This window comes from Podarcis tiliguerta (assembly GCF_965153285.1).
Source record: "Podarcis tiliguerta genome assembly, chromosome: 17".
Lineage (NCBI taxonomy): Eukaryota > Metazoa > Chordata > Lepidosauria > Squamata > Lacertidae > Podarcis > Podarcis tiliguerta.
The window spans coordinates 36,994,525-37,017,509 of record NC_139550.1 but is presented as its reverse complement, the minus strand read 5'-3'; the positions used below and the strand labels follow the sequence as shown (position 1 = coordinate 37,017,509).

Sequence of the window (22,985 nt, the reverse complement as noted above, 5' to 3'; positions counted from 1 at the left end):
CTAACTCAGCATGAGGCCATCTTCCTCCACTGGGGAAAGGGCCACATCTCGGTGGTAGAGCGTCTGCTCTGCATGCAGAAGGTCCCAGGGTCAGTCCTCTGCACCTCCAGGTAAGGCTAGGAACATCCTCTGGCTGAACCCTGTACAGCCTCTGCCAGCCTGTGCAGACAATGCTGGGCTAGATGGACGAATGGTCTGACTCTCAACAGGTTGCAAAATGAATAGCAAACATAAAAACCCATTATGTGGGCAGGAGAAGAGAGAATAACTTTAGGAATTGGAATTTCGCCTCTTTTAGGCTTCTTACTGTTAATCTCAGAAGCTTCTAAAGAAAAAGTTGGCACGAAGGGCCAAGGGCTGCCTGGCCCTCACTACAGTCCAAGTGCCCAGAAGTGGTGGTTCTGTCCAGAGAAAGCGTCCGGCATGTGCTCATTAGGGCGTCACTTTGTGGCTTAATCCCCAACTCTGAAGAGTCTACTCTACTGGCTTGTAGACTCAGCTGCTGTCCTCATCCTCAGGAATTTTCAGTAAGAGGTAAGAAATTATGCACGCCTGCCACCTTGTGGCCAAAGAGAGCACAGCAGGCTGCTTCAGCCTCTACAACTACAGTGGTACCTCGGGTTAAGTACTTCATTCGTTCCAGAGGTCCGTTCTTAACCTGAAACTGTTCTTAACTTGAAGCACCACTTTAGCTAATGGGGCCTCCTGCTGCTGCCGCGCCACTGGAACACGATTTCTGTTCTTATCCTGAAGCACAGTTCTTAACCCAAGGTACTATTTCTGGGTTAGCAGAGTCTGTAACCTGAAGCATCTGTAACCTGAGGTACCACTGTACTTGACTCTAGTCTAAACAGCAGCAAACAGACTACACTGGTACCTCGGGTTACATATGCTTCAGGTTACATACGCTTCAGGTTACAGACTCCACTAACACAGAAATAGTACCTCGGGTTAAGAACTTTGCTTCAGGATGAGAACAGAAATTCCGAGACCAGGGAGAAGAGTCGGTGGAAGAAGATTGGAAGAAATTTAAAGACTATTTACAGAAATACTGCAAAATTAATGAATGTTAGAATGATGTTGGATTGAAGTTAAGTGGTTTTTAGCAGCAATGTTATAAAGGAATATGTAAAAATGGATTGTTAACAGGTGATAATCTAAAGCTATAATATATTAAGATAAAAGATTAAGATAAAATCAAAGAGGGAAAGGATTTGCTGAATTAACTAATTGAACTGGAATACAAGAAAGGGAGGTGTGAGGAGGTCAGGGAAACAAGCAAATGAAAGATAAGATATGGAAAGACTGATCTGTTTTTAACTGTTTTTACTTTGTATTTTCTTTTTCTTTTTATTCTTTTTCTTATTTTTGTAATATGTTGAAATTTTAATAAATATCTTTCAAAAAAAAAAAAAGAGAACAGAAATTGTGCGGCGGCAGCAGCAGGAGGTCCCATTAGCTAAAGTGGTCCCTCAGGTTAAGAACAAGAATGGACCTCTGGAACAAATTACTGTAAGTTCTTATCCAGAGGTGCCACTGTCTGCAACAGGGGTTGGAAACAGGATGTCTTTGGTCAACTGCCACCCGGTCCTCACAGTCAGGTGGAGGCAAGAGGGAGCAAGCAGTGAATGCCCAGCTACTGCATAGTCCCACTATTTATTATTATTTGTATACTGCCCTTCCTCTCAAGGCAATCCACAGCATAAAATTAAGTAATAAAAACACAAAATACATAATAAAAAGAAGAACTATCTGTGGAAACTGGAGTCCAACAGCATCCAGACGGAATCTTAGGAATCTCTTTAGGAATCATAGCAAGTCTTGGATAGTAAGCGGGAATACAGAAGGCACTGGGAATAAGGCATTGAGATGAGCAATTGCATCAGTCGCAGACGGATTGCATCACCCTTAGCACCCACTGCTTTCCAGTAAGGCCAAATTGTCAGTAAGGCCCTTGACATAGTTCTTGCAGATCGTGTTGCTGTATAGAAATGTTGACACCCTGCCTCCTCCAAGAGGCCTTCCAAAAGAGCTAGGCTGCTGTGCCAGACTGATGCTGAAAACAGGAGTCCTGCTCTGAAGATTAACAGGTTTTTTACAGCATAAGCTTTTGATGGGATGGAAGCCACCCAGACAGACAGGAGAGAGAAAAGAGACAGAGAGATAGCACCCAATGAGACTCTAAACGGCCTAGGACCCTCGTACCTCCGGGACTGCCTCTCCCGGTCTGCCCCACGGAGAGCCTCAAGGTCCATAAATAGCAACACCCTAGTGGTCCTGGGCCCAAAGGAAGTCAGATTAGCCTCAACCAGAGCCAGGGCCTTTTCAGCACTGGCTCCGGCCTGGTGGAACGCTCTGCCTCATGAGACCAGGGCCCTGCAGGATCTGATTTCTTTCCGCAGGGCCTGTAAGACAGAGTTGTTCTGCCTGGCCTTTGGCTTGGGATCAACTTGATCCCCTCCCCCTCTTTAATTTTTCTTTTCCTTTCCCCTCCTGCGATGAGGCTACATTTTAATATTTTAATGTTTCAATATTTTAATGTTGTATTTTAATCTTGTTTTTAAGTTGTATTCATTCAACTTGTTTTTATTATTGCTTGTTAGCCGCCCTGAGCCCGTCCTTGGCTGGGGAAGGCGGGGTAAAAATAAAAAATGTTGTTGTTGTTGTTATTATTTTAAACCAGGAACAGGAAACCAGTGTGGCCCTCTAGATCAGGCATCCCCAAACTCGGCCCTCCAGCTGTTTTGGGACTACAACTCCCGTCATCCCTAGCTAACAGGACCAGTGGTCAGGGATGATGGGAGTTGTAGTCCCAAAACAGCTGGAGGGCCGAGTTTGGGGGTGCCAGCTCTAGATGCTGTTCTGCGGCCCTGACCTAAACAGAGCAACGCAAATGGGAGCAGGGACAAGAGGCAAGCCCCTCTGCAGCTCACATCACGCTCGTTGTCAAAGCTTCCAGAAGGGAGAGCAGGGAAATGTGATGGAAACCGTGCCTCCTTTTGTACAGCAGTGGTTTTCAAATCTATCTTCAGGGAGTAATTTTTAGTATTGCTTTGCCTGCCAATCTGCACATCTCACAGTTGTTGAGACAACCTGGGCATGCACCGTGCGAACAACACTGCAGAAGGTTAGTTGCATTGCTTATGCAAGGGTAGGGAGACTTTTTCGCCCACCATGTGGGCCAACCTTGACAGGTGAGTGGTGCAATCCATCCCAGAGGCGAAACTAGGCTTTATTTCACTTGGGTCAAAGACTCAGTTGGGTACCCAATCCCCCAATGCACATTTGCATATATACATATATATGCATATATACACACACACAGCCTGGGAGCCTCAATGGTGCCCCTCTGGAGGCTTCACCTGAGCAAAAACCCTGGCTAGCCCCCGCCTCCTATAGCTACAGCTCTGAGGCAGACAACACCAGCTGATTGGCCACCCCTCCAAATTCATTGTGCAGGGTTCCCAAACTTGGCGTCACAGCGCAGGAGGCATTGCCAGCCCTGTGCCTTCCATGTTCTGTAGGCTGAAAGAAGCACAGGCAGCTTCAAAGAGCAGTTGTAAAAAGGGAGAAGCAGCTTCCACTGAATAGAAACCACATGCCCACCTCAAGCAAGGTGCGTTCCTACTGCCCATCATTTGATGCCATGACTGGGGGCATCCCTTGCTCCAGCAAAAGAACAGTCAGGAATCCACTTTAAGCTCCTGGTTGTTCCTTTGAAACTCCACCCTTACCTGTCCCACACCTGCTGTCATGTATGTGGGGCGGTGGGCCTGGATTCGCAAAAAAGCCTTGTAGGCCAAGTGGGCAGGCCTGGCTAGCCATGTTTGGCCCATGGGCCAGAGGCTCCCCACCTCTAGCTTTGCCATCCTCTCGGGTGGCGCTGTGGGTTAAACCAGAGCCTAGGACTTGCCGATCAGAAGGTGGGCGGTTCGAATCCCCGCAACGGGGTGAGCTCCCATTGCTCAGTCCCTGCTCCTGCCAACCTAGCAGTTCGAAAGCACATCAAAGTGCAAGTAGATAAATAGGTACCACTCCGGCGGGAAGGTAAACGGTGTTTCCGTGCGCTGCTCTGGTTCACCAGAAGCGGCTTAGTCATGCTGGCCACATGACCCGGAAGCTGCACGCCAGCTCCCTCGGCCAATAAAGCGAGATGAGCACCACAACCCCAGAGTCGGCCACGACTGGACCTAATGGTCAGGGGTCCCGTTACCTTTTATGCAGCTCTGAAGCCAACACCTAGGGTGCAAGAGAACCAGGCAAAGCGTCATTAAGGGGAGATGTCAAAGCCTGCCTAGAAGCTTTTCTCTGCAAAGGAGAATATATGGAGGCCACCCTTGAAAGGGGGAGAGGGATGCTCCCAAGAGAACTCTTTGCTACTATGTGCAAGAACTATGTCAAGGGCCACAAAGTAAATAATTTGGTTCTTACTGGCAAGAAGTGGGTGCTAAGGGTGATGCAATCTGGCTGCAGCTGATGCTCCCCTCAATGCCTTATTTCCAGTGCCTCCTGAATTCAAACCTAGTATCCAAGCCTTACCCAGATTCCCAAGCATCTGGCCCAGGGATTGGGAAATGGTGGCCCTCTAGATGCTGTTAAGACTCCAGTTTACATCAGGCTCCAGGCAGCATGGCTAATAGTCAGGGGTGATGAGTCTGGCCGGCCACGCAGCTTGCCCGCCACCTGATGTAGCCTCAGCAGTGCCCCTGAGGTACTCACAAGGACATCAGCAGCGAGAAGCCAGCAATGTAGAGGTTCCGCTGGGCTCGGAAGAGCTTCATGTGATAATGCTCCACAGCCCCAGGGTTGGTCTGCAGGTTCACTTTCTCCGTCACATCGTCGTATTTCCGGATCTCACGAATGGCATCTGAAAGTCACAAATTTATACACGAGTCAGAGCTCCACAGACTGACAATTTATTTGCAAGCCTTGCTTGAACTTAAGCTCCGGTTGGTTTCTGGAGATTTCGTCCCAAGCCCAGCCCATTGCCATGAATCCATGAATCCAGCTACAGTCTTTGACAAGACTCCACCAAAAGCCATCACGCCACAACAGCATGTGTTCCAGACAGAAGTATAAAATGGAGGTAGGTTTTGGTCATGCCAACTTGAGAATGCTTGTCCCACAGACCAACGGTAGGGTCCCCAAAGCGGGTCTTAGACTGATGGGAACATAAACAAGCTTTTCAGCTGCCCCCACACAATGCAACACTTTGCTACCCTCCTACCATGAGGAGCCTCTGGGTAATTTCCACTGGTCCAGAATATAGTAGCATAATTTCTATCTAGAACTAACCTCCAGGAGCATATCTCACCTTTCAGAGCAGGGCTGGGGACCTGTGGCTCTCTAGCTATTTATGGACTCCAGCTCCCATCAGCCCCAGCCAACATGGCCAATGATTGGAGATGATAAGAGCTGTAGTTCAACAACTACTTGGGGGGGGGGGTCACACGCTCCCCAGCCCAGTCTCTGAGGAGAGCGCCATTAGCTGCCAGCTTGTTTTCAGGCCCACTTTAGGGTGTCGGCTTCCAATCTTTAAAGCCCTCAGTGGCCTTGATCTAGCAAGCCACTTAATGAGTTCCTATACTTGCCACCCACCACATTAATTAAGATTGACACATGAGACATTACTTCATCCAGACTTCCAGTAATCATGATCATCTGAGGCAAGATCAGCTGTCACCAGGAATAGGGTATATTCAGCATGGCGCCCAAGTTAAATTCTCTCCTGAGAGAAATCTGTCAGTTCCACTCCATTGTCATATATTTCATGATAATGAGGTGCCGGTTCTAGGATCTATACCAAAGTGCTGTGGGTGCCAGCACAAAATGGCTGCCATTTTGGTACTATTAGAAGGGGGCGGAAGGGACCTGCTTCTCATGCTTGAGAATTAAGCCAATGTTAGCTGAAAGGTCTGTGTAGATGTAAGACAATGTCACCCCTCCTTCATTCTGTTCCATTCTGAGACAGTACGGATGCTATTTGGGTACTAACATTACAAGCCATTTTGACAGCCTAAGTCAGGGCAATACATGATTGCAAAATAACTCCTGATTGACAAAAATTGACTCCTGACTGACTGTGCTAAAGGCGAAACTATTTCCTCACATATTCAGCCTCGCCAAGTATTCTAAAAGCAGCGGACTTCCAATACCAGGCGATACGTTGGTCACATGATTGTGCTGCCCAGGCTTCTTTTTCTTTTAGCAACAGAAATTGCTGGGGTGCAATTCAGATGGGGATCGCAGTGCATGGACCGGTGTGTGTGTGTGGTGGTGACCTACCCCACAGCCTTTTTCTCACTAGAAATCCACTCTTCTGCTTGTTGCCCCTAAAGGTGTGATTTGCCACAAGCAGCTTGGGAGGCAATTTTGAGGGGGGAAATGTGTGGAAAGAAGGGACAATTCCCTCACCCCACAAATCCTACCCAAAGTCAAACCCCCACAGCTGATATTTCCAGAAGGAAAATCAAGCTCAAGTCACATGGCAAACATATCATCCAGTCTGGGTCAAATATGATAGTCAGGTTTCAAGAATATATGGGGTTAGCAGGATAAAGGTAACTAAAGTTTGAAGTGACTGAGAACTAAAGCACTGAATTTCTTCTCCTCCTAGGCCAGGTCCTGAGGCCCAGTGCACACCCATCTACCCCCAAGACCTCTCTATCTGGCCCACATGACTCTCTCCAGGGGTCAGCCCACACTAGCACCGGCCCCACTGTCTCCTTGAGGACTTTTGCCTGACTGGAACTGAGAATAGAGAGGTCTGCATGGGAATCTCTGGATTTTACATGACTTGAATGGAGCCTGCTATATGCAAGTGAGTAATGTCTGGGGCCCATTTTGTGGCCCCCAGGAGGAAAAAGTGCCCTATCCCTTGACAATTATTACAAGAAAGCCTCTTCAAAAGAAAAGAAAAAAAGCCTGTGCAACAACTTCTTCCGCTAGCGCAATGGGGCCTGCCCCTCCAGTTGGCTCTGGGGGTCAGGAGAACCACTGGGACAGCAGGCAGGTGGAGGAGAAGGCAGCTCATTTCATCAGGAAAGCAGAAATGGGTGAGCCGACAGAGCGATCCGCTTGGCTCTATGTTGAATTCATTCCCTAAAACAGGGCGGCTGACTGATGGCCCATGGGCTGGACTTGCCTTCTTGTGGTGCCACGTGAACAAGTCTCATTTTGGTTCTATAATAAGTTTCTGCATTTGTGTGGAATACGGCACACAAGTCCATCAGCTCCATCCATAGGGAGCCCCAACAGCCAGACGGCACAAACTGATGGGATGGCGCTCGACTCATAAAACGAATGCTTCAGTGGAGATTCCTGCATTGCAGTAGGTTGGACTAGATGACCCTCAGGGTTTCCTTCCAACTCTACAATTCTGAGTCCATGCAAGGGGTTTGTATGGAAAAGTGAACTTCTCACCCTCACTTTCCCACTGAAAACTCCAGGGGGCAGCAGAAGCCAACTTTTTGCATACCTTGCAAGCTCCATCTCTGCATGAACTGCAGCTTGCATGTGCCATTTTAACACTCTTGCTCTGCAGAGTCTCTCTTGCCAAAGGAGCCTGAAGCAGAGAAACCTGCTAAAGAACAGCCAGGAATGTTTCACAGGGAACAGCCTACCTGTCACTGGGCATGTGCTGCTGGCTAGAACGCTGGATTCTGGGCCATCACCGCAGGTGACTTTAGAGGCAGTGACAAAGAACATGGTGCCCTCCAGGTGCTGGCGTCCTGCAACGCCTAACAGCCTCAGCCAGCATGACCAACGGTCAGGGATGATGGGAGTTGTAGTTCAGGGACAGCTGAAGGGTGCCATGTTGACCATCCTTGCTTTAGGGGAAATTGAGCATCTCTAAGACAACAACCCAGCCACAGAATCTATCTTAATGGAGGGGGAGGTAAGAATGTGCCCAACTTCTGATCCAATTTATTTCTAAGCCGTTTCTCCATCTCAAAGGCCTTCAAAGTGCCGGCAACCTTATCTTTTAAAAATATAGAATTCTGCACCATAAAACTGGATCAGGAGTGACACGCACACAATCCAGGGGAGAGCTTGTCCACAAAGGCACTACATGAAGGCTGGGCCAAGTGTCGAAATGCTAGCAGGGAGAGGGGGCAAAGTGAGCCCTTCAGGGCACGGAGTTCCATAATCTGGGAGAAACAACCCAAAAGGCTCTGCCCCATAGAATCATAGAGTTGGAAGAGACCCCAAGGGCCATCGAGTCCAACCCCCTGCCAAGCAGGAAACACCATCAGAGCACTCCTGACATATGGTTGTCAAGCCTCTGCTTAAAGACCTCCAAAGAAGGAGACTCCACCACACTCCTTGGCAGCAAATTCCACTGTCAAACAGCTCTTACTGTCAGGAAGTTCTTCCTAATGTTGAGGTGGAATCTTCTTTCTTGTAGTTTGGATCCATTGCTCCGTGTCTGCTTCTCTGGAGCAGCAGAAAACAACCTTTCTCCCTCCTCTATGTGACATCCTTTTATAGATTTGAACATGGCTATCATAGCACCCCTTAACCTCCTCTTCTCCAGGCTAAACATGCCCAGCTCCCTTAGCCGTTCCTCATAAGGCATCGTTTCCAGGCCTTTGACCATTTTGGTTGCCCTCCTCTGGACACGTTCCAGTTTGTCAGTGTCCTTCTTGAACTGTGGTGCCCAGAACTGGACACAGTACTCCAGGTGAGGTCTGACCAGAGCAGAATACACTGGCACTATTACTTCCCTTGATCTAGATGCTATACTCCTATTGATGCAGCCCAGAATTGCATTGGCTTTTTTAGCTGCCGCGTCACACTGTTGGCTCATGTCAAGTTTGTGGTCAACCAAGACTCCTAGATCCTTTTCACATGTACTGCTCTCAAGCCAGGTGTCACCCATCTTGTATTTGTGCCTCACATTTTTTTGGCCCAAGTGCAATACTTTACATTTCTCCCTGTTAAACTCCATGTAGAGGGTAGACTGCATCTCTTAACAGTGGCAGAGCAGGGCATCTGCTGAGGACCTCAGAAGGCAGACAAGTATCACATGAAAGAGGCTGTTTCCTGAAATGCCCTGATGCAAGGGACTTAAAACAAATTGGTTTGCTTTATGTGGAACTGGTGTAGTGTAGGTAGGGGTCAAAAGAGCAGCCTCATTTCACAAGGCTTCCAGGGTCTCTCCCTCACCCCCCATCTGAATAGAATACATTGCCATAACCCACACAAAAGATATTTGGCATCCTAGCCCAACTGCTGATGGTATTATTATTATTATTTTATTATTTGTACCCTGCCCATCTGGCTGGGTTTCCCCAGCCACTCTGGGCAGCTTCCAACAAAGATTAAAAATACATCAAAATGGATGCAAAGCAGTTATCTACTCAACTGTCCTGAGCAGTTAAGTGCAATGGTGAAGTAAGAAAGAAGGTACCGTATTTTTTGCACCATAACACTTACTTTTTTCCTCCTAGAAAGTAAGGGGAAATGTCTGTGCGTGTTATGGACGGAATGCCTACGGGTGGCGGGGGGATCTGCTGCAGTCGTGAGCAGAGGATCCATGGTTCCCCTTCCTTCCCTCCTCCGTGGCTCGCTTTGAAACAGCAAAGCGGGAGAAGAGCCGCTGAGTGGGGAGGAGAGAGGGACAGAGAGCCTGCTTGCTTTAAAGGAGCAAAGCGGGAGAGGAGAGGAGAGGAGCCGCTTACACGAGTGTAAGCGGCTCCTGTCTGGTTGGCTCCTTTAAAGCAAGCAGGCTCTCTGTCTCTCTCTCCTCCCCACTCGCTAAATAGCAGCAACGTTTTTTCAAGCAGGCTCTCTGTCTCTCTCTCCTCCCCACTCGCTAAATAGCAGCAAAGATTTTTCAAGCAGGCTCTCTGTCTCTCTCTCCTCCCCACTTGCTAAATAGGAGCAAAGTTTTTCGCAAGCAAGCTCTCTGTCTCTCTCTCTTCCCCACTCCTCTTATAAGAGCCTTCTCCTTATACCCCTCTTCTGCATTATTAACAGCATCCTTCTCCACCCACCCCACGCGTGTTCCCTGTCCCTTGAGTGCTTTTCCTTCCCTCCCCACTTAAAACATGGTTACAAAGCACGGATCCACACGGGTCCTCAGGATTTTTGCACTGGGTCACCCCAAATTCACCATCAGATCACATAGTATGTCCATGGCTACAGCTTGCACCAAATAAATCACGCACCCACTGTTGCCTGGGGCCGCAGTGGTGCAAAAACGTGGTTACAAAGAACGGATCCACATGGATCCTCAGGATTTTTGCATTGGGCTACCCCAAACTCACCGTCAGATCACATGTCTGTGGCCACAGCATGAACCACAAAAATCATACATCCACTGTTTCGTTTAGAATATTTTTTTTCTTGTTTTCCTCCTCTAAAAACTATGTGCGTGGTATGGTTGGGAGCGTGTTATAGAGCGAAAAATACGGGTACCTATAAAGCAGAGGTCTGTCATCTCTACCACTTTCACACCCGCAACCCCCAATATTTTGACACCAGCTTTCCCCCTCTGATTTATCTTCCAACTCTTACTCTTCTAGGATTTTCCAGAGCACAGAAATGCTTCTGGTTGCCTTTTAGATTTCACAGCCACCCTGTGAGGAAGACCCCAAGTAAATTCATGGCTGGGCACGATTTGAACCTCAATCCTTCACAGCCAAACCCAGCACAACACTCTGGGCAAAGCCCTTCCCCAGCTACGTGGAGGGAGATGGAAGATGGTTCTCCTGAATCACTGGCCAAGATAAAGTTGAGCGGGTGTGGAGAAAGGCCCTGAACCACAGCCACGTTCCTGTCCCCTTTCTGTCACAGTGCCGGGCTATGAGCAGCTCAGAGAGCACAGGAGGAAGAAGTGGCCCAAGGCCCTGGGGACCTGGCCAGAACCTGGCAGGCACAGGCAGAGAAGCAAACACTCCCATGAGCGGGTGAGGCAAGAACACCCACCCCAAGCACACTGGCTTCCTTCCACTCACCAAGAAACAACAGAACCAGGATGACTATGAGCACAACAAAGAAGGTATTCCCATAGGCCAACACTATCTTCACCAAGCGGGACTTGAAGATTTTCTGCCATCTGTGGAAGAAGGTTGGAGGTTAGGATCAATGCTTTGCAGGCAACAAACACAAACACACTTGACCGCAACACAGGCAGCAGCTTGTTCTGCTATGGGTGGGGAAGCAAAATGGAGACGGGACCCAGTTTTTCCTCTCTTGGGCTATTTAGGAGGCTGTGGACAAGCGACGACCAAGACTAGGATGGTAAACTTCCAAACGCAGTTGGCCTATAACATTCCCATCATCCCAGAGTATTAGTCATGCTGGCTGGGCTGATGGGAGTCTCAGAAAAATCTGGAAGGCTCTAGCTTCCCCCTTCCCCACCTCCAGGGATTTCCCACCTCCCCAGTTACCTCTGCCTAACCTGACGCCATGGAGCCACTTTCAGGCAGAAGGCATTTTGGGGCTACATCAATGCCTTGGAGGGAGTGTAACGCTCCTAGAAGAAATCAGGAGACAACTCGGTAATTGCCAAGCAACTAATGAAGAAGCCACTTTCCTCCCCATCCCCAGACAGCCTTCCGTCTGGGTTAAACAGCAGTGGAAGAGATGCCAGAAGGAGATGGGAGGAAGGAATGGGGGGGGGGGTGTATGTTGGGAAGAGAACTCAGCTTCCTGAGAGTCTTGCATATATTTTTTTTAGAAAAGAAAACTAAGGTTCTAGGCCTCATAACTGGGAAGGTATGTTTGTAAGGTGAGCAGTGCCTGCGAAAGACTCAAAAGCCAGAGGAGCAGCCAAGGAAGGCTTCCAGGAGCTAGAGACAGAAATGAAGCGTCCCAGGCAGCTCTTTGCTTCTCCCAAAAAGTTAAATTAGCAGAACTATGCAGGGTTTAAGTAGGTCATTTTAAGGATTGTGACACATGGCACCAAACACAAAAATATTTTTTAAGCAATTGCCTCTCATTGTCCAATCATGTCACACAAAAGATTCCATCAACAGTCGGATTTCATTAACTGAATTATGCAAACTAAGTTTACGAGTGTTAGAAATTCAGATATAGATTGCCAAATGGCACCTTAAGCCAAGGCTGCGGTCACCCCAGTGGCACCATTCCCCTCCCACCCCCATGGGACGATGACAATTATTATTATTATTATTTCTGTTTCTATACTGCTTTATATTTTAAAGAACAAATCTCTGTGTTTTACAACACATTAAAACATCAAATAAAACAATTCAGAATAAATCTAATTCAGGCTTCAGGGAAAGTATTTCAGATTCTTCTCGAAGTGGCATTTTGTTTTCTTCAGTCGCCAGCCTGGCATCCAGAGATCTCCATGTGGTCACAACTGGACCCGCACCAGTCGCAACTGGCTAATTCCAAACACCGTTTATGTAGCAAAACATGGCTTTTCTTGCTGCAGAATCTGCAAAATTTGGACTTAGCAGGCTACAGAATTTTATTTCTTAGTGCATCAGAATACAAACAGCCCTGACGGTGAGCTTTACTATCAACCTTTGTAATAGTAATAAAAAATTACTTAGCCGCCCTTCTATAAAGTCCCAGAGTTGCAGCACTTTTTAATAGGTATTTTAATCAGCTTAAAATAAATTAGTGTTGTAGAATAGGGTGGTTCCTAAGAACACTGTCCAAGAACTATGTCCTACATAAGGGCTGTTGCACCATTTCCTAACCACAACCCCCCTCTGAGCTACTTAACAGACGTTTGACAATAAGGAACTTGGCTAAATAAATGGGAGTGACTTTTCATCCACCTCCTTGTCTCCTCTCACAGATTCCAGTGACAACCAGATATTAAAAATAATTTCCCATCGGTCTGCAAGAGCTAATCACTCTCACCCAGCTCAACCCACTGTTTCGTTGACAGGCATCCGCCTCCTGCAACATCCTAGAAACCAAGGCGAGAGAGGGTGTGATTGCGTCCTTAATTGTGTTACACAACAGCTGTGGCCTGGAAAGGCTCCTAGGTTCACCCGCAATCCCATCCCCACCTCAGCTCACCTTGTTGCTGAGATAAAGGGTATGCACAGGAGGAAAACGAGGAGGACTTCTGCATAGAGGAAGGTGGCCACAGCCGCCCACTGGAGACTCATCGTGAGACGCTTGGAAGGGACTTTACGTTGGAGAGGCTGAAGACTTCACGGCTAGGATGCAATTCTTAGCTGGAAGAGAGAGAGAAGACACTTGAATATGAAATTTGCTGGGCAAAATCCCCTATCTTGTACCCTCGCAGCAACAACTGCTCAACTCCAAAGCTAAGGTTTAACCTGTATGGCACACTGAAGGAGGGAGAAGCCTCAGCTATTGGTTCCCCCTTATCTATTTAGGCAGCGCTGGGTAACCTATGGTCCTCCAGATGGCAATGGACTCCAAATCCCATCACCTCCAACTAGCATGGTCAATGGTCAGGGGTGACCACTGGGAGTTGTACAACAACATCTAGAGGACCACAAGTTCTTCCCCTCTGCTTTCAAGACTGGCTAAGCTTATATACCATGCGAGTTCACTGCCATCTCGGAGGACAGCCTTTGAGTAAGCTCAGGCAGGGTCTGCCTGCAGGATCAGAGGCGGTGTATCTTGCTGGGGTTCCACAAGTGCCGTTGCCTTTGCTATGGGCTTCCCAGAGGAATCCGGTTTGGCCATTATGAGAACAGGATGCTAGACTAGATGGGCCTCTGGACCAATCCAGCAGGGCTCTGATGTACTTAAAGTCTGTAATGTTCATGAAACCCACATCAACACCCCCCCAAAATGTATTTGGCACAATGGTCAGAACATGTCGTTAAGCTGCTCAAGAACTGGAACAAGTTTGTTCTTTTTGCTTAGGTAATTAGGTTCATCCTCACATTTTAGCATTTATTCTTTCGTACCTTGTGAGCTGCCCAAAATACATGTTATATAAATAGTTTGTTTTATGATAATTTTGATTGTTCCTATCTTTATACAGTTTATTATCATCATTATTATGATTTTAATTTAGTACCCACCTTTCACCCTAAGGTTGCAAGGCGAGTCACGACAATTAAAAAACTGACAACTGAACAACACAATCATAAAAAATAGGGAGGGTCCTGGTCTCTAATTTTTTGTACACCACTTAAAAATGTTAATGGTTTAAATAAATACATATATTCTTTATATTAAATAAATATATTCTTAACACAGCTTGCTCCATGGGAGATTTCTCTGTTTGCAATCCAGCCAGAGATGGGTACATTAATGAAGCTCCCAGGCAGAGCCATTAATGAAAAGTGCCCTATGATAATCTTCTGCTGTCTCTTTAGATCAAGGCCTCTTTCTCCTCCCCGCCTCCATCTTGATTTTACCTTCCGATTAGGGTTGGGGGAATCTGTGACCCTTCAGATGTTACTGGACTGCAGCTCCTTCCCATCAGCCCCAGCCAATGACCGGTGGCCTGGCTTGCAGCTCCACAACAACTTCGAGGGCCACAGGTTCCCCATGCCTGCTTTAGGCACAGTCTAATGCTCCCGTTGCTCGGTCCCTGCTCCTGCCAACCTAGCAGTTCGAAAGCATGTCAAAGTGCAAGTAGATAAATAGGTACGGCTCTGGCGGGAAGGTAAACAGCGTTTCTGTGCGCTGCTCTGGTTCGCCAGAAGCGGCTTAGTCATGCTGGCCACATGACCTGGAAGCTGTGCGCCAGCTCCCTCGGCCAATGAAGCGAGATGAGCGCCGCAACCCCAGAGTCGGTCACGACTGGACCTAACGGTCAGGGGTCCCTTTACCTCTACCTTAATGCAAATAAGCAGGGGCCTTGAGGCAGGGTCTGACACCCCAAGAAAAACTCTTTTAGGGAAAGAAACAAAAGTAGCGCTTTCTGCTCAGTGCCATCTTTCCTGCGCAAACATTTAGGGAGTGATGCTGCCATGGACACCAGGATAGTGCCCCACCTAACAGGCAGTTCATTCAGTAACAACTTGTAGGCCTCCAGCCCCACAGCAAGCATCAAGTGTTTAGAAGCAAGCAATATTTCACCCTTTGCTACCTTTACAACCTTTGCACAGACCCAGCGGAGGAGTTGCATTTGAGACTAGAAAGCTCTTCTCCAATATTTCAGCATATTACTTGAAAAAGCGCAGGCCTGGAGGCAATCCTGGAACAGGCCCATAACCGCCAGAGGGGTTGCCACAGCCTGTTCACTTCCTTTTATCTGAGCGTTTGGTGCAGAAATAGCCCACCAGGGGCTTAAACAGACACTTGCAGCAAACAGGGGTTTCGTTTACCGTTCCCTGCCTCACTTCCACGCCCAGAGAAAGCACCAGAAAAAGTTCCGTCCACCTCCCACAGTGTTACACCATCAGCCACATTCAGAGAACACGTGGGCAGGGCAAGGAAAATCATTGCAGCATGTACTGGGAACACAGCTATCAAGGCAAGGTGCAAAGCAAATTTTTGGTTTGCTATGGAAACCTAAGGCCTTAAAAAGGCGGCGGGGGGAGTTCTTTCTAACTCTAAAGGCTGCTTCTAGGTTGTTAAAACTTTAGAAATGTCCGAGCAATAAGGCAGAGCCGTAGCTACGAGGGGGGCGGGGGCTAACCGGGTTTTTTGTCCCGGGTTACGCCTCCGGGGGGGGGCACCAGCCTGTGTGCGTTCGCAAATGCACAGGTTTTCTTTTGCCAAACTGGGTCTTTAACCCGGGTGAAATAAAGCCTAGTTTCGCCCCTGCAAGAAGGCAATGCGCTTTCTCCCACGCTTTATAGCCAGCAGAACCAGCCGCAGGATCCAACAGGGCTCCTGCGAACCACCGAGGAGGCAGGATTGTTGCAGAACCGGTCTGTGCGCGCCTCTTCCCACACAAACGCCCAGCAGGAGCAGCAAACGGAGAAACCTGCGCGCCGATGGGTTTCGTCCGCTGCCTCCGAGGCGTCTCACCTCGCAAGGCAGGCAGACACGCAGCCCAAGAGGAACGTGGGGAAGAGTTAATTGCGCGCGTCTAAAGGCTGGCCGCGCCTGGGAATGGGGATTCAGGGAGCTGCAACCGGAGCCAGGGCGGCGCGCGCCTCTTGCTTCCCGGCCCCGCGACATTTCAGAGGGGCAAGAGGGGGAAAGGCGCACCGAGAAGAGCCTGCCTGGGGGGTGGGGGGGCGGGGAAGCAGCGAGAACCCGCGCCGGAGCCCCGCTCTCCCGGGGAGGCCTCGGCCGCCCGGCCCGCTTCGGCGCGCCCCTGCCCCGCTCCCGCGCGCTGCCCCCGGGGCGAAGGCCGGGCGGCGCCCCACTTACCAGGCCCTCCAGCAGAGCCCAGCTGCGGCCGAAGTCGGAACTAGAAGGCTGGCAGGCCCCGCCTCTCCCGGCGGTGGGCGCGGCATCCCAGGGTCTCGTCGGCCGGGAGGAAGAGGGCGGCCCAGCCGGGCGGAAGACGCCGCGCGCAGTGCATGCCCGCCCTCGCTGCTGCGTCTTTATTCTTCGTTTCTTATTTGGTTTGGTTTCTTCTTCTGCAAAGGGAGGGACTCCGCAGGGAGCGCGAGCCCTGGCAAAGGAAGTCGTAAAAGAGCAGAAAAGTTGTTTTCTTGGGACTCTCGAAAGGGCTGGAGTTGCGCACATGCGCGCCTCCAAGGGACCTCCATTTTAGGTTGGGTGCTTGCAGTGTGGGGCCGCCCCACTGAGCCGATGAGTCGGCTTTGCGGCTATAAAAAAATGAAGATGCGTATATATAGCGGGCACACGCTCCGCAGAAAATGGGAAGGGGGGATTCTTGCAACAGAAAAATACAGATCGGCCTCGCGTTCCTCAACTGGTTCCTGCCTCCACGCATTCTTCTCTGACCAATAACGAGCAGCGTATCCTGGGCCCCTCGGTGGGAAATTGGGACTTTTAAAAGTCAACCCCAATTTTTATTATAATATTACTTAACTTTCCACTTTTGCATGATAAGCTGCGCCCAAAAAGCAGCCCACAGCAAACGTTGCAAAGCCTTGAAAAGACAAACGTGCAAGATGCAGAGTGTGCCGGTAATTTTTTAAAAAAGCAATTTAGCAGGCGCAGAATAAATTGAGTATTACCCCCCCACACACACACACACATACAAACAACCCACCCAACACCAATCTAGACTTAAGTACATAAATACAAAGCAAAAAGGAAAGTTAACCCACAATAAAGTTTGTGGTACTGGTCTTGCTACACCCAAAGGCGCCTGGCTCGGTGGGGTTTGCTTCTGGACAGCTTGTATAGGAGTGAATTGCAAGACCACCGGGTGATGGCGTTCTCTGGGCAGTGAGCCTGAAGTGGGCACTGTAGTTGACCCCTCACAGAGTTACAATCCCCAGCAACCCCAGGATACCAGTGCCCTCAAGTATTTTCAGGGGCAAGTACGTGCTTCAAAATAGGCTTTAAAGGAATAGCATGTACAAAAGCTGGCTACAGAATAGCCAGACCTGCCTTATACCTAGACAGATTATCAGCCCATCTTCCCCAGTATATTCTATTATTAACAGCTAGCATCCCTCACAAAGGTGTCTTCCCCATCATAAGCAACTTGAGATCCTTTAAACTAACAAATAAAAAAGACATAACTGAATCTGGGACTTTGCACATGCAAAGCAAGTGGGCTTTCGCTGAGCAGTGGAGTGTACACTTTTTGCCTGGTCTTGCTGGCTACGCAAACACTGCAGTCTCCAGCCACCCCTTCCAAGGAAAATGCCACCCCTCGTTCCCTGCCCGCCCCACTGCCTCTTGTGGGGAGAGTGGCCTGCTGGGCATGGCAGCTTGAAAGCAACACAAGTTCCTTGAACCACCAATATTCAACACACCACCTTTCCGAAAGGAAGGGCAGGTGGCCACACAACTGCCAAACACTCCTAAGCTTACCTCCCAGTCTGGGAGCTGGTGAAGTGGCAGGGATCAAAAGCTCACTCTGCGGAAATTTGCAGCAGGGGTTTTTCGTGGGCTGCCACTTTTCTGTGCAACAGCATCCCTGTGAGATGACATGCTGCAGTTTGTACTGTTAAAAAGTTGGGTACCACCCGCACTCTGCCAAGTGGTAGGAAGATTTCAGGGGGTTCCAGGCACTCCCTTGGAGACGCAGTGGAGACTGTTGTAGCTTTAAGAAATATGATTTACAGTGGTACCTCAGGTTAAGTACTTAATTCGTTCCAGAGGTCCATTCTTAACCTGAAACTGTTCTTAACCTGAAGCACCACTTTAACTAAGGGGGCCTCCTGCTGCTGCCGCACTGCCAAAGCATGATTTCTGTTCTTATCCTGAAGCAAAGTTCTTAACCCGAGGTACTATTTCTGGGTTAGCAGAGTGTGTAACCTGAAGCATATGTAACCTGAAGCGTATGTAACCCGAGGTACCACTGTATTCACATATTTGCACCTTCAGACTGCATGGAAGGAGTCCAGATCTTACAGTATGGTCATGTCAAGCAGAGCTTGTTCCGCACAGCAGTGCAGCCATGGAGTCTTAAGGCATCTCTCCCAGCCAGCCTGCCCAAGATGGCTCTCTCTCTCTTCTCTCCTCCTTCCCAGCACATCTTGCAAAAGATGTTCTTTACCTTTCAACTCACACCCATTTACCCTGGCAACTTTCTATCTATCCAGGCCCAAGATTCCTCTTCAGTGAGCCATCAACACCTTTTTGTCATGTTAATGCCTCTATCCCAGGTGAGGTTCCATCCTGGAAAGAAAGCATGGCCTGTATTTTTCTGCTGGCCTGCAATCTTCCCTTCAATACTCCAAATAAAATCCTACCATTTATTAATTTCTAGGGTTTAGGGGGGTCCCCCCCAAACTCACAACAGTATTTTTCAGAGACAATTGAATACTTTTTTTATTTCAACAAGCTTTTGCAACTGAAAGAACAACTTGGGTGCTCATCTTGTATTGTTGCAAACCAATAAAGGTAAAGGTAAAGGTACCCCTGCCCGTACGGGCCAGTCTTGACAGACTCTAGGGTTGTGCGCCCATCTCACTCAAGAGGCCGGGGGCCAGCGCTGTCCGGAGACACTTCCGGGTCACCTGGCCAGCGTGACATCGCTGCTCTGGCGAGCCAGAGCCGCACACGGAAACGCCGTTTACCTTCCCGCTAGTAAGCGGTCCCTATTTATCTACTTGCACCCAAATAGCTATATTTAGCTATTTTTTTCCTGTTTAACAATATGTGTTAGCTGTTTTATGGTATGTTTGTAAATCATTTTGATATGCATTTGGAAGGCAAAAAATTAATATGAGTGAATAAACAATACAGCTTCAAAGTAGCTTTAGGAATTGGTGGTGTGTGCCTAGGGTCGCAGCCTCAGCTCCCTCCACAAGCCTGGGGCTAATAAAATTGGACTATATTGCGGAGGAAGCCCCTTCCTCAGGCTCCCTCCCCAAATCTGCAGTATGGGGATAATAATTGTGTCTACATCTGCAGCACATTTTTTTAAAAAAGTAAAGATAAATTCACAGCAAAAAGAACATTGTTATGCTATACATTCCTATAGTTATTTTAATTATATTTCCTTTTATTTTTGTAATATTGAATATGTTCTGTTTGCCAAATTGTTGATTTTTGTCATTTTTGAATTTATTACCATGTTCTGTATTTTGCATATTTGTATTTCCAATGCTCTTTATTTTGATGTTTTGGAATGTTTCCTGTAACCTACTTTGGGTGCAGCTCATGGTGGAAAAGTGACATGTAAGTAAATTAATCAAATCAATCAGTCTCAAAGACTACAAACTCCCATAACAGCTGTCCTAAATTGCTAGGTTTTTCTGCTTTCTCCTGACGGCTGTTTTCACTTATGCCCCACTAAACTGGAGGGTGATTGAGAGGGGTGGAGGAATAGTGTCAAAAGTTAACTGAGAAAGACTAGTCTGCAAAATGGACAAGTCTGGTATGAACCAGGGAGAAGGAAACAATATTATAAAATGAGAACTGTCTGGGGCACAACCATGAGCAAAGTAAGGTGCCAGCCTCAGGCAGCAGAATCCACAGACAGATCTTCACTCACCCCTTCTTCCCTGGCAGGGAGGGGGTACCATTTTGTGGTTTCCCTCAGGTGCCAAAATGTATTGAGCTGGCCCTGCTCATCATGTTTGGGGCAGCTCCCCACATCCCGTATTGGGCTCTTGACCCCCATAGGGCAATGTTCAAAGTGGAACTGGAAGCAAGGTCCACAAAGTGGAATTCTTAATCTCAAACTCATTTGTATCTCTGCGGTTCCTGCTTTCTTCAGAACCTCAGTGCCGAATTTATTTATTTTTATTTTTTAATTATGTGATAAAAAGTGGAAAGGTGGCATGGCGACCAGGAACAGATGGAGGGGATGCAGTTCTAGACAGGTTTCTGTTTCTGGTACTTGAAAAAGAACAGGGCTTTTATTGGTACTCATCTCATTAAACTGAATTGGCTGCTACTGTTTAATTACCAAAAGGAATGTTCACCTCTGACCCACTGGCAGCTGTCAATTTAATTTCATACTTCTAGTTTAGATGGTGTGTTACTCTACATTTTCTTATCTCTGTAGGAACAAATAGAGCAACTGTCATGACACTACAGGAAACCTCGGTTGCCACGGCAATGCCAAAGGGTAGTGGCCTTAGTGATTTCCAGGCTAATGAGACTTCAGGTTCCCATTTGCAGGCGATAGGCTCTTCCGTGCAAAGATAGAGACGTGGAAATGCAGTAGCCAACAGTCCAAACTCCACATCCCCGGGTTCTTTTTAATCTTCTGGCTCCTCCAGGCCAGCCAAACACTGTTTTGCAGGGTGGAAGGCATGTTTATGTCAAAGCACTGCAGTGAAAAGGAGATTCTAGTCCTGCCCTTTTTTTACTTTATTGTCTTTCCAAGAACCGGTTTCCAATTCTTGCCATGGGGAGGATTCCAATAGGAGCTGGAACTGGGTTCTGGCAGAGAAGCAGGTGCATGCCCATGCTTGGTGCATTGCACTCAGTTGAACGTTGCCACAATACCTGCCCTTTTCTACCTCTGCCATATTAACAACCAGCCACTTTGCATATGTGCTCTTGAACACTTGCTGTGTGTGCAGCACCTTGGCTTAATCAGAACAAATACCAACCATAGTTACAGCAGAGTACCCAGTCATTGAGGACCTGGCTTCTGCAGCAGTGATGCCGCTATGCATGTAGTCAAACAGACTTTGCAAGCATCACGGCCAAAGGAGCAGACTGATCACCAAGGACATACCAGCTCTCCTCCAGTCACCATGGCTAGCTCAGTTTAGCAGCAAGCCTGAAAGGAATGTTTTATTGGATCTTAATGTGGCTGTTATTGTGAAACTTGTCATGGGGTCCTTGCTCATAGCAGCATTCTTGCTTCCTAGCCTTTGGTTATATAAGGATGCGATGTAAGCATGACATCAACAAATTGCTTTCTGAAATATATACATGCCATGAAGTCAAGGAAACCCTTTGAGTTATTGTGAAATCCCAGGCAGTTGTTTTGTAAAGAATGCAAACTGAAAGATCTTGAGGCTTAATCACAAACCTTGGGATGGGTTTCATCCATGGGCATCCTGAATGCAGCTGGTGGGAAAACTTCAGGACTTTGCTGACATTGGGGTTTTGAGGACTTCAGCTCCTTCCTCTAAAAGAACTATGACCTTTAGCTCCTTCAGATTAAAAAGACATTTGAGGGGTAAATTAAAGAACCCGCAGTGATAACAATCAGGACAGAGTCTAATTTTTATCTCTATGGTGCCAACTCTGAACTTTGTACACCTACTCACACCAGCAGTTTTTTAAGCTTTTGGATTGTCTATTTCTTATAGAAACTCCAACATACTGAGCAGAGTATAGTTTAAAGGTAAAGGACCTCTGACAGTTAAGTCCAGTCGCGAACGACTCTGGGGCTGAGGCGCTCATCTCGTTTTACTGGCCAAGGGAGCTGACGTTTGTCCGCAGACAGTTTTTCCGGGTCATGTGGCAAGCATAACTAAGCTGCTTCTGGCGAAACCGGAGCAGCGCACAGAAACGCCGATTACCTTCCCATCGGAGCGGTACCTAAAGCACTTTGATGTGCTTTCGAACTGCTAGGTTGGCAGGAGGTGGGACCGAGCAACAGGAGCTCACCCTGTCGTGGGGATTCGAACCGCCAACCTTCTGATCGGCAAGCCCTAGGCTCAATGGTTTAGACCACAGTGCCACCTCAGAGTATAGTTTAGGAACTCACAAAGACTTAAGTATTGGTATGTTCAAACTTGAGTAGAAGTGGATTACTGAGCTAGCAAAATAATCTAATCCTCTCCTCATACATAAGCATACTCACCATGTCCATTATCTCTTGAGCTCATGAAACCATTGATGCTGCCAAAACATTTCCCCTCGATATGCATCCATAACTGCATCTTCCAGGGCATGAAAGGAAGTGAAATTCCATTTTGTTGGAAGCTGCTCCCTGCGCTTGAAATGGTACCCCAGTAACTGCCTAGAACAGTCTGCCCAAACTGGTGCTTTCCATATATTTTAGACTACAACTCCAAAACACTGGAACTTGGTTGACCTATGACCACAGACGATGGGAGCTGGAGGGTTGCCACAGGTTGCCCATCCCTACTCTCTATGGTCTTGGACTACAAGTCTCATTATCTCTTACCATTGGTCATGCTCGCTGCGGCTGATGGAAATTAAAAGTCCAACAACATCTGGAACCCACAACAGAGAGCCTTTTTGATATGATCTAACAACGCTACGCAATGCAATTTCCACAATTTCCATTCTCCCACACACCATGATGACTGTGCTCTGCCTCAATGCTGGAGGCGCAATGCTACTGAGTACCAATTGCTGAAACCTGGAGGAGAGGTGAGTGCTCTTGTGCTCGGATCCTGCTTGTGGGTGGGCATCTGGTTGGCCACAGTGAGAACAAGATGCCAGACTAGATGGGCCATTGGTCCTGAACCAGGAGGGCTCGGGTCTCTTTCATACACACACCCCATACCCAACAGGACACAGAATTTGCTTTAAAATATATTCTATGTATGTTATTGGTTTTTCAAAATAACAAAACCGAC

The 22,985-nt window shown here is 47.9% G+C and overlaps 1 protein-coding gene across 2 annotated transcripts in view; it reads right to left on the bottom strand.

The window, feature by feature from the left end:
• BCAP31 (B cell receptor associated protein 31) overlaps positions 1 to 16,592 on the bottom strand; it is a 43,021-nt gene extending 26,429 nt beyond the window's left edge. Inside the window, exons 1-4 of one of the 2 annotated variants that reach the window (XM_083420703.1) lie at positions 16,246 to 16,592; positions 13,009 to 13,169; positions 10,962 to 11,062; positions 4,720 to 4,867 (exon numbers count right to left, since the gene is read on the bottom strand). In XM_083420703.1, coding sequence (XP_083276829.1) covers positions 4,720 to 4,867; positions 10,962 to 11,062; positions 13,009 to 13,100 — 341 coding nt within the window. In that variant the 5' untranslated portion in view covers positions 13,101 to 13,169; positions 16,246 to 16,592. Of the gene's footprint in view, positions 1 to 4,719; positions 4,868 to 10,961; positions 11,063 to 13,008; positions 14,487 to 14,756; positions 16,165 to 16,245 lie in introns of those variants that run through there. The other variant, XM_083420704.1, reaches the window with a different exon arrangement.
• Between the last annotated feature and the right edge of the window lie 6,393 nt (positions 16,593 to 22,985).